Source organism: Pan paniscus, chromosome 9 (genome assembly GCF_029289425.2).
Source record: "Pan paniscus chromosome 9, NHGRI_mPanPan1-v2.0_pri, whole genome shotgun sequence".
NCBI lineage: Eukaryota > Metazoa > Chordata > Mammalia > Primates > Hominidae > Pan > Pan paniscus.
In genome coordinates, this window is record NC_073258.2 from 3,445,700 (window position 1) to 3,456,542 (window position 10,843).

Here is a 10,843-nt window from a genome sequence, read left to right on the forward strand (position 1 = left end):
CATCTGCCTCTTCTTATGGGAGCCTAATTTTCCAGTGGAGAAGCCGAGTCACCCACAAAACCCAGTCCTGGCTCATGTTGCTGGTCAGGGGTCAGCACTGCTTGGCACGAAGGGCCTGGCTGCATGGCAGCCTGAGGGCTGGCTGGGACCCCCAAGGAGGGCAGCCCCTCCCAAGTCCCACCTGCCCCCCAGTGCTGCGGGTCTCCAGACCCACCCTGGCCCCTCTCTCCTCACCATGAGGTGGCTGTCAGGACCCCACACGACTTCCAGCTCCAGCTCCAGCTGCTTGGCCACCAGCCGCACGCTCTGGCCGAAGGGTGTGATCTGGAGTCCATTGCTGGTATAGGGCAGGCTGATGACCCTGTGGGGCAAGGGAAGTCGGTGGTCGCTCCTCAGTCCTCCAGCCCCTGAGCCCCTGGGCCCCGGCCCACCTGACCTACCCGATGTCCTTGACTGAGATGGTGGCTTCGCTCACAGTGACGACGGAGGCCCCCAGCTCCACGATGATCCGCGAGATGCTCCCGTCTGGGCCTCGCCGCAGCTGGACACTGAAGGTGGGGAAGGCGTCCTTGCAGGTGGCCGCGAAGAGGTAGTTGCACGTCCCCGAGAAGTCGTACACGTGGTGGTCGAAGGTGGAGAAGTGACCAGCCCCCCACGTGGAGCACTGGCCTTTGTCCGGGGCTACAGAGAGAGCAGTGCTCACACAGCCCTGTGTCCCCACCATCCTGGCCAGGCAGGGCTGGGGCAGGCAGAGAGGTCACTCGTCTCCCTGGGCCAGGGTTTTTGAGTTGGGGCCAGGCTGTGGAAACCCCAGACATCCGATGAACCTGAGTGCTATGGTATATGCCTGGCCAGGAGTCAGCACCGCTGTGGGCATGTGTACACACGTGTGTGGGGGTACACGTATGTGTGTTGTGTGTGCGCACGTGTGTGCACGTATGTGCGTGTCTCGGGTGTGTGCATACGTGTCAGGTGTGTCCATGTGCATTGTGGGTGTGTGTGTTGGAGGGCTGTGTAGGCGTGTGAGATATACACTTGCATGTGTGTTGGGTGTGATTGTGTTACGTGCACATGTGTGTTTGTGTGAGCTGGGCATGTGTGTCGAGTGCATGTGTGTGCATTCGGGGTGTGTGTGTGTGTTGGGTGCGTGTCTCAGGTGTGTAGGGTGTGTACATAGGGTGCGTGCGTAGGGTGCGTGTGTAGGGTGTGTGTGTGTTGGGTACGTGCGCATGTGTAAGTCGTGCGTGTTGTAAGTGTACATGTTTGCTTGTCTGGGATGTGTGTGCATGGGTGTTGGGTGTGTGTGCATGTGTATGTCAGGTGTGTTTGTGTAGGTTGTGTTGGGTGTGTGTGCATGTGTGTTGGGTTGTGTATCTGTGTAGAGTGTTGGGTGTGTGTGTGACGTGTGCTCATGCATCTGTGTCATGTACATGTGTATGCATGTGTGTTGGGTTGTGTGTCTGTGTAGAGTGTGTTGGGTGTGTGTGTGACGTGTGCTCATGCATCTGTGTCATGTACATGTGTATGCATGTGTGTTGGGTTGTGTGTCTGTGTAGAGTGTGTTGGGTGTGTGTGTGATGTGTGCTCATGCATCTGTGTCATGTACATGTGTATGCGTGTCAGGTGTGTGTGCATGTGTATATTGGGTATGTGTGTGTGTGTTAGGTGTATGTGCATGTGTGTTCATGTTGGTGCATATATGTGTGTTGGATGTGTGTGTCTTGGGGGTGACCTGGGCTCTGGGCCCCTCTCTCCTGCACACCGGGCCTGGGTGGTCTGGGCGGCAGGATCAGTGGCCGCTGTGTTCTTACCTGTCTGCGGAGAGTCCTTCAGCCTCTGGAGGCCTGGGCTGGTGTAGGAGGTGTTAGCCAGACCTGTGTGGACGGGACCCGCAGTCGGTGTGGGGCTACCCCGTCATCCCTGAGGGCGCCGCTCACCTCTGCTCAGGGCTGCTCCGCCCGTTTCCCTGCACACACTCGGCGTGCGAGAAGTGTCCATGGCCCGTGGGGCTCGAGGCCTCAACAGCAAGCCAAGCGCTTGGCCTCCCATGCTGTCCTTCACGAGCCCCAGCTTCCTTCCCTGCTCTCGTTCACTTCCTCGTTCATCCACTCAGTCCCAGTTCAGCCGTCAGCCCCTCGGGGTTCGGCAGATGACAGGCACCCTGTGTGCAGGGTACTCATCCCTGGGGCTTCTGGGTGGGGCGAGGAGGGGCTGGTGTGGGTGGCAGGGGCTTGACAGCAGAGCCGACAGAGCAGGCTGTGCCCACCTCCCCAGCTTGGCCGCCTGGTTTCCCTGAGGGGTCTGCGCCAAGGCCCCACAGCCGGTTCTCCCTGCTCTCGGTGGCTCCGGGGCTCTAAACATGGCCACTTTCCTGCATGTCAGCCTTGAGACAGCCTTGATGTCAGGCCTGGCACTGAGGCCACTGTTGTCAGAGAAACGTCCAGATAGCCCAGTCACGGTGACTCCAGGGCAGGGCAGCGGGGGACGTCCCACCCTGACTCCCAGAGGCTGGGGTGGGACCAACACCCCCCACGTCCCACCCCCTTTACCCAGAGGGAGACTTCTCCCACCTCTGGGTAACTCCCCGGACCCTGCCTCCGGGACTATGACCCTTCCTGTGGCTCCCATGAGCCCCCGATGTCCGAGTGGTGGTGCGGCACCTGAGCAGGACCCGTGACCTCTCCAGGCCCTTCTTGGGGCCGGGACCCTCCTTGCCCCTGCCCATTGGTTAGCAGGGCACTCACAGCACCTCCTTCCAGATGTAGCTCAGAGATCCCGTTCCTGCCACTCCTCACCTGTGCTCTCACCCTGGGCTCTGCCCACTTTCTGGGACTTACTTGATGCTGCCCCCATTACCGCTGGACACCTGTGTCTCCGGTGACGCAGGGGCAGGGGCCTGTCAGCTGGGAGATGGTGTTAACTGCGGTCCAGGGAGGAGCCAGGCTGCCTGCTCCTTGGCCGCCTGGGTGAGTCCTCTCTGGCACAGGCAGGAGGTCGGGTATTTGAGTGACTGGATTTAAGAAGAATGCCAGCCTTGGCTATGTGGGACACATATTTGGCTGTGGTCCCCTTTGGCCTTGAGATCGTTTTCTGATGGGTTGCACCTGGCTTATCCCCAGTGTATGAGTTTACTCCAGACTGGGGTGGGGGTGGCTCATGCTGGGCCCTGAGCCTGGCGAGCACCTACCCCCTCACCCATCCCCCTCCTGGGGGTCCCAGTAGGTGTCATGGTCCTCAGCCCCCCGCCATTCCTTCCAGGGATGATCCACAGGGCTCAGAGCACCTGCTGCAGGAGTGCGCAGCACACCGAACCCTCAGCCATGGAACTCAGTGGTTCCTGGGACGGGGCCCTCGCTGGCCTCTGGTGGGGGAGGGGTGGGAGAGCTCTGAGCGGGAGGAGGAGTTGGCTGCCTGCCCCTGGGCCAGCACCTCTGGAGGCTGCGGAGCTGTGACCGGTCTCCCCTGGGCAATGCCCCCTGCAACTCAGTTTCTCCACCTTTCTGATGGGGGATGGCACTTGGGGGCCGTCCCCACTGTAGCACAGACACCTCGGGCCTGTGTTTCGGTGCCCTCAGCCCTGCCAGGCTGGCTCCACTGCCCCAGGTGGGTGCCTCATTGCTGCATCCCCTGCACCCCCCGCCGCCCTCGCCCTGCCCCACCTGCAGGAGCTTCCCCGAGTCCACTGGCTCCAAGTCGGCTGCCTCCAGCTCTGAAGTCCAGCGGGAGGCTCCTGCCTTCCTGCCCAGACTGGCTGTGCTTCCCCTCGGCTGATCCCTTGGCCAGGTGCATGGGCATCTGGGCGGGTTGGTCCGCCACCCCCGGCCTCTCAGCCCCTGGACGAGCACGAGGCGGCAGGTGCGCACTGTTCCTTCTGCATGCTTGGCGGCCGCCCACCCCTGCCTCCCGGCCCACCTCGGCCCAGGCCTGCAGCCCGTCTGTCCGACCCCACACTCTGCTGGCTGAGGCCCCTCCCATGTTGGCAGAGATGGCGCTCAGAGATTATTTGCTGGGGTGACGGGTGGACACCCCCACTTGGCCCTCCACCCTCTGCACTGCCCACAGCCCAGACCTCCAGCCTCTCTGGGCCTCACCACACCTCCCTCCCTGGCTCCAGGGTGGTGGCCCGAGGGACTAGGGGTCGCACTCTGCTGCAAGTTCAGCCCCACTTCCTGGCACTTGTCCCCAAGCTGTGCCAGGTGTGCAGGTAGGGGCTGGGGTCCCAAGCAGAGGGCACCGCTGGGAGGGCTCAGAGACCCCCATATCTCCCACGGTTGAAGGGTGGTGCCCGGCATGGTAGGGAGCGGGCTCAGAGACCCCCATATCTCCTACAGTTGAAGGGTGGTGCCCGGCGTGGTGGGGAGCGGGCTCAGAGACCCCCACATCTCCCACGGTTGAAGGGTGGTGCCCGGCGTGGTGGGGAAGGGGCTTCAAAGGAGAGAAGGGGTGGGGCGGGCTTGGGTCGCCCTACAGTGGGACACCCCTGGGGGGGTCCCACTGTGCTCTGAGCCCGAGGCGCCCAGGTTGGCAGCAGCTCCGAGGGTGAGCTCTGTCACGCCAGCGTCCACCCCAGGGGGCTCCCGGCTGTGGAGGAGGGTCAGGGGCCAGCTTGGAGAGGAAGGAGGAGCACGGAACACAGAGGCCCTTGGGCTGGTGACTTGGTTGGCAAGAGGGGTCTCCCCAGGTCTCAGGCTGCGGCCACAGAGGGACTCCTTGGGGCTGGCTTCTTCTGGGGGCCTGGGGAGGGACTGATGGCCACCTGCAGCAGCCGCAGGGCAGGCGGTTGGCAGAGGATCCAGGATGTCAGTCCCTCCTGGATCCTGCCCGAGCTGGGTAGGGGAGCGCGGGGGAGAGGGCAGGCTGCCTGCGGCGGTTCTGAGCCCAGGATGGCCGTACACCTTCCCCCCTCTTCCCCCCATGGCGGCCACACCAGGGGAGGCAGCGTCCCCCACTTCTGTAGACTAGGAAACGAGGCCCAGGGCAGCAGAGACTGTGTCTCTGTCCCCCACACTCCAGAGACCTCTCAGGACTCAGGACCCCGCTCGGGGAGGGAGAGCGCCAGGCCTGGGCACCAGCACACCTGCCCACTGTTCCCGCGGGAGTTCCGGACCCCACTCCAGCCGAGCGTCCTCCCCCGCTGGCCGCTGTGCCAGCTCACAGGAGGGCGTCCCTGCCCAGGCCCCATGGGGTCCCTGACCCCAATTGGCAGAGCCCAGCGCCGCGGCCGCTGGGGGGACCCGGGCCTGGCAGCGGGGGCTGGTCACGGAGCCGAGTTGGGGCCTCCCGTCCATCAGTGTCCATGTGGACTAGCCGAGTTGTCGAGGCGAGAAGGCCCAGAGACCCCCGCACACAGGGCCCCTCTGAGGGCACTGCAGTGTCCGGCGCCCCTCGACCTCACTCACCAGCGCTGAGCAGGGCTCCGCAGCAGGACAGCAGCAGCCACCGCTGGACCATGGTGCACAGTGGAGAGGAGCTCGCGCTGGGCCCGGCAGGCCTGCTGCTGCCACCCGTGCGGCTCCAACGGCCGGTCCTGGGTCCCTTATATAGGCTGGCGGGCCCTCCCCCGCCGCACCTGCCTGCGCCCCGTGGTCCAGCCCCTTAATCACCACTGCCGGCGGGCGCCGCGGCGGCCAAACAGGATCTGGGCCTGCTTTATCAGGACTCGGCTGTCTTTGGAAAATCCTGCAGGCAGCGGCCCCATTATCACCCACTCCCAGCGGGGGGCTGACGCACGCACGCCCCCAAAGGTCCTGCAAACACCCCCTGCATGGGGGCCATCCTGGCCCGGGTCCTCCCCACTGCTGGGTCAACGTGGGCACTGTCAGCCACACGCCTGGTGGCCGGGATGGGCCTGTTGGGGGAGGTTGGGGGCCCTGGGGCACCTGCTCTGCCCCTTCCGGGGAGCCCAGTGCTGACCCAGCTTGGGGGGAACCCTGCTGCACCTGAATCCCAGGACCCCCTGAGGGGCACTGGGCCCACCCCTCACCCTGAATCCCAGCACCCCCTGAAGGGCCCCGGGCCCACCCCGAGTTCCCTGCCCAACAGGAAAGATCACCCAGCGGGAGGGACCTTGCCAGGGGGTGTTGGGGAGCAGGGGCTCCGCCGTCTGGGACAGGCAGCGGCCTTGGGGCTTAGACAGGCTGCCCTGGAGGCCTGAGGAGCTACCGTGTCTCTGCAGCCCGCCAGGTCCCAGGCTTGCTCCTGAAGACCCCTCCACGGCTGTTTTCTTCCCCCTTCGAGCGCTGTTGGCAGCCGTCTTGAGGACAGGAACTCAGGGGCTGCTCGTCTGCTGGGGCATCTCTGCGGGGCTGTGGGGTCGCCGGTATGCTCCTGACCCCTTCAGGCAGAGGGGCAGGGACTGGGATGACCAGGGGGCCTTGCCTGTGGAGGCACGTGCCACGCCTGAGGGGCCGGGGACAGGGCAAGGTCTGGTGACATCGGGGTGGTGCCGGTGGCTGGCGGCGGGGAGGGAGGTGGAGGTCTGAGCGGTCACCAGGATTGCCTCAGCCTCGTTTGGCAGCCCAGGGACCCCTCCCAAAGGGGATTTTGGTCCCCGACTCCGACAGGAGCCCTCGCTGGCCTCGGGGCTGCTCCCACCACACGTCAGCATCCCGGCCTGAGCCAGGAGGGACTCCGAGGCCGCCTGGTCTCCCTGGGTCGGGCTCCCCACATGGGGCTGCACCCCTGTCCCACAGGTAAGCTGAGCCCGCTGGCTGGGACCCGGGCCTGCCAACTCTGTCCCACCTGTGCCCACATGCCTGGGAGCTGCCCCACCTGCCCCCGGAAGAGGCCCCAGGGCCACGCGTGCCACACACAGTAGGTGTCGCGTGTTTCACTTAAATCAGCTTCAGTATTGTGGAACGTTGCTTGAAGTTACAATAAGTTGCTTTTGTAGGAAATTGCAGTATGTGTGCTGCCCCCTACCAGGAGCCCCACACCAGGCATTCTGGGTGTTCTGCTCTCATCTGTTCTTCTTTTTAATTTTTCAGTTTTGTAGAGACGAGGTCTCACTTTGTTGTCCAGGCTGGCCTTGAACTCCTGGACTCAAGAGATCCTCCTGCCTCAGCCTCCCAGAGTGCTGAGATGACAGGCGTGAGCCACCGTGTCCAGCCTTGGCTGTCCCTTCTTAACACGCTCAGTGGTCCCTGTGGTTCAGATGAGAAACTGAGGCACAGGAGTGAGGCCCTTGCCCTGTCATGCTGAGAGGCTGGATGGACGCAGGGCTCACAGCTGGCCCTCGTTCTGAGCTGGGGCCTCTCAGCCCGGGCTCGAGGTGGGGATGATGAGGGGCAGAGATCTTAGGGCCTCCTTCCCTGGGTGGGTCGCTGCACCAGGGCAGCCGGTGCCAAAAGGGACCTCATGGGCAGGTGGCATGGCTGGGAGCCCTGTGGCCGCATCAGCCCGGCGGTTGTGCTCGTCTGACCACCTGTCTGGGCTTGTGAGAACCGAGCTCAGGTTCTCAGGAGGGATCCTATGAAGCTTTGAATGTAGGGGCAGGGGTGGGTTGGGGGTGAGAGCCAGTGGACACTGGTTCCCCGGCCAGGCCTGTAGGGCTTCGGGTCCTGGCCACTGAGGCTTCCATTTCCCAGCTGTAAAGTGGCAGAGACCCCTGACCTTGAAGATTATGGCCGTGACGTTCAGCATGTGAGTCCCCAGTGTCCTCTAGAATTGGGGGATCCCTGCAGCTTGCACAGGTGTGGGGCGGGTGGGGGCTGGATGCCACCAGCCTGCAATGGGGCTGCCCACTGGGCCTGTGGTGAAGATGCCCGCTGGCAGGTGTGTGATGATTGTGTATGTGTGTGTGTGCGCATATGCATATGTGTGCGTGCACGTGTACCTGTGTGTGTGCATTTGTGTGTGTGCATGTGTACGTGTGTGCCTGTGTGCACGTGAGTGCCTGCCTGTGTGCACCTGTGTGCCTGTGTGCGCATGTGTGCCTGTGTGTGCACCTGTGTGCCTGTGTGCGCATGTGTGCCTGTGTGTGCACATGTGTGCCTGTGGTGCATGTGTGTGCGTGTGTGTGCACGTGCCTGTGTGTGCCTGTGTGAGTGCGTGTTTGTGCCTGTGTACCTGTGTGCCTGAGTGCGTGTGTTTACATGTGTGTGCCTGTGAGTGCATGTGTGTGCCTGCGTGTGCACATGTGTACCTGTGCATGCCTGTGTGTGTGCGTGTGTGTATATGTTGAATTTCTGGTGAAAGCTGTGCATCCCAGAATTTATTGTCCCCATGATCTCATGGCCACTCAGGGGTGTGTAGAAGGCCCTGGCCCCGCACCCTGGTGGGGGCTCCATCGTGGCACCATGGGGCCTCCAGAGCCTGGGGGTCTGTCTCTCTCAATGCACTCGCTTGGTGGCAAATGGCTGGGAGCGGCGTTTCTGTCCTGGCTGGGGAGCGCTTGAATGCGCTGAGCAGTGGGGGAGATAAGCGTGCGAGGTGTTGTTCCTGGAGCAACCTGGTGATAGGAGCCACGTCCTGTGGGCCTGGCTGGAGAACAGGGCCTGAGGACTGGACAAGTGGGTGATTGTCCCCTCTCATGCCCAGCGCTGGCCCCGCCCTCTGTGTCCGTCTGAGTGGCCTGGCCCTGAACAGTGGTCACTCCGGGCCTGGTGTGGCTGTGAAGCGGGAGTCAGGGTGGGCCCCGGACCCCAGCTTCCCGGCTGAACCGTGAGGGTGGGCGCTGGCTCCTAGACCCGCGGGGCTCCCTGGACAGGTGTGAGCAGACCTTCACTTGGACTTGAGGCCTTCACCCCTGCAGGTGTCTCCAGAAGGCTCTGGAACGGACTCGGGCTCCCCTCACAGGAGGCTGAGGCCCTGGGTCTGCTGGGACTCGTGTTCACAGAGGCGCTGGGATGGACCTGCTGGTGGCCCCCTGCCCCTCGGCCAGCCCCTTCCCTACCCATGCCCCGCTGGGCCCTGTGGTCAGGTGTGACGTCCCCTGGAGGAGAACAGGTGGGGCTTCACCCCCTGAGGCTTGGCAGCTGGTTCCCATCAGATCAAAGGACTGAAAACTGTGGGTTTGGGGAGTGTTTGGGAAAGATTTCAACCCTGGGAGTGGGAATGCACCTGGGCTTGGATCGCTGCCATTCCCCATCCGAGGCGCGGGCCCAGTGCCGGCCGGCAGAGCTCAATTTGGCCAGCCAGTGCCCAGGTGCATGCCCGAGGGGGCGCGTCACGGCTTCCTGTTGATCCGGATGCCCGATGTCTTGGGAGGCACTGACCCTGTGCCAGGTCCTGGAGCCCATTGCTTGGGGAGGCGGTGGGAACCTGGAGACCCTGGGGACAGAGCGGCTGGATGCAAGGTCCCCCAAGGGGCAGGGGGATGGCAGGGAAGGGGTGTCAGGCCTGGGTGAGGTCACCTGCCCCACCCTCCCTCCAAGGCCCTTGTGTGGCTGGGTGGGGCTGGCCCTGGGTCCTCTCCCTCTCCCCTGTCCCTGAACGTCACTGGTGACCTCCCCATAGACTTGTCCAGCTTGCCAGTACCCTGCGGTTTTGCCTCCTGAGCATGTTGAAACGCTCCTAGTCCAGCTCTTGCCTGCAGCCACCCCCATCGAATCTGGCCTGCCGTGGTCCCCGCCCTGCAGCCCCGAGTGTGTGGTACCCCCTCATTCTCCCCAGCACCTCAGAGGAGGCCCTGCCTGGCTCTGACACTCCCTGACCTCTGGCCTCTATCCCCCTCCCTATTCAACTCCTGCTTCTCCACCAGCCCTGCAGACCCCCCTGACCCCAGCTGCTGGGGTCCACCCTGCTGGAGGTAGAAACAGAGCCAGCTGCATGCCACAGGTGAGGGCCCTCCCCAAGGCCTGGGGAGGGGCAGCGTGACCCTGGGAGGGCAGCTGCAAGGGCCGGGCAGTGCAGCTCACCCGGGCGACCACCAGCCCACCCTCAATGAGACCCCACAGCCCCTGTCCAGTGATGTTCAGAGGGCCAGGGCTCCCTGGGCACCCACCGGTCTGCACTTTCAGACTTGACTGCTTGGTGCCTGGGCTGGGATTTGGGGGCACTACCCTTCCCCCCTATCCCCGGGACCCCCTTTGGGAGCCGGACACTCAGGTGCGCACAGCCCCCACCCCCAGCCCAGCCCCAGCCCTGTGCTGTCCACTGCCCACAGCCCACTGTGTGGCCTTGAGTGGACCGAAGGTCTCGTCTGGCTGCGGGAGGGGCCCTGGTAGCTGCTGGGCCTGGAGGTGGCTGGGATGGTGGGCCTGGAGGTGGCTGGGATGGTGGGCTGGCCCCCCTGTCCAGGGTGGGTTGAGGAGTAGCTGGCAGGAACCACTGCCTGAGGCTGGGCTCAGCCCAGGCAGGTAGACTCATGTTCCAGAAAGGGCTGGGGAGCTTTCTACCTGCCCTCCTCCAGAGAGAGGCCCTTGTCCTTTTTGTCTACTTATGCCCCATGCGGGAAGTAGTTCAGGGTAGGCTGGGGCCCTCAGGAGCGGGCACGTTTCAGCCTGGGGCGGGGGCAGGATATGGGCCGCCGGGGCCATTGAGGCAGCAGCACAGGAGGGGTCCTGGCCAGGCCACTCCTCCCTCCAGGTGGGAGCTTAGCTGGGGCGGGACCCCTACCTCCCCGGGTGAGCATTGCCGGCCGGTAGCCTTGGGCAGGCACCCAGGAGAGGCCCCTGGCCTGAACTCCTCTCACACCTGACTCTGGTACCTCTGAGCCCCAGGGTAGGTGGCTGAGTCAGCTCCCCAGCTGGCACCCCAAATACCTTCTCCCCTTTTCCCATCCCATGGGAGGTGGCTGTGTGCCACAGGTGAGGGTGCAGAGCCCCCAGCTGCTCCCTGCCCTGAGAGTTTCACCCCCTGGCATGGGGCCCTGGGCAGACCCTCTCAGGACAGAGCCTTCCTT

At 63.9% G+C, this 10,843-nt stretch overlaps 1 protein-coding gene across 1 annotated transcript in view; it reads right to left on the bottom strand.

Moving 5' to 3' along the window:
• The window catches only part of MUC6 (mucin 6, oligomeric mucus/gel-forming), a 36,695-nt gene extending 29,256 nt beyond the window's left edge, over window positions 1-7,439 (bottom strand). Inside the window, exons 1-4 of the mRNA XM_063608025.1 lie at window positions 5,400-7,439; window positions 1,812-1,874; window positions 441-681; window positions 235-361 (exon numbers count right to left, since the gene is read on the bottom strand). Of these exons, the coding sequence (XP_063464095.1) occupies window positions 235-361; window positions 441-681; window positions 1,812-1,874; window positions 5,400-5,451 (483 nt within the window). The 5' untranslated portion in view covers window positions 5,452-7,439. The remainder of the gene's footprint in view (window positions 1-234; window positions 362-440; window positions 682-1,811; window positions 1,875-5,399) is intronic.
• Window positions 7,440-10,843: the final 3,404 nt, after the last annotated feature.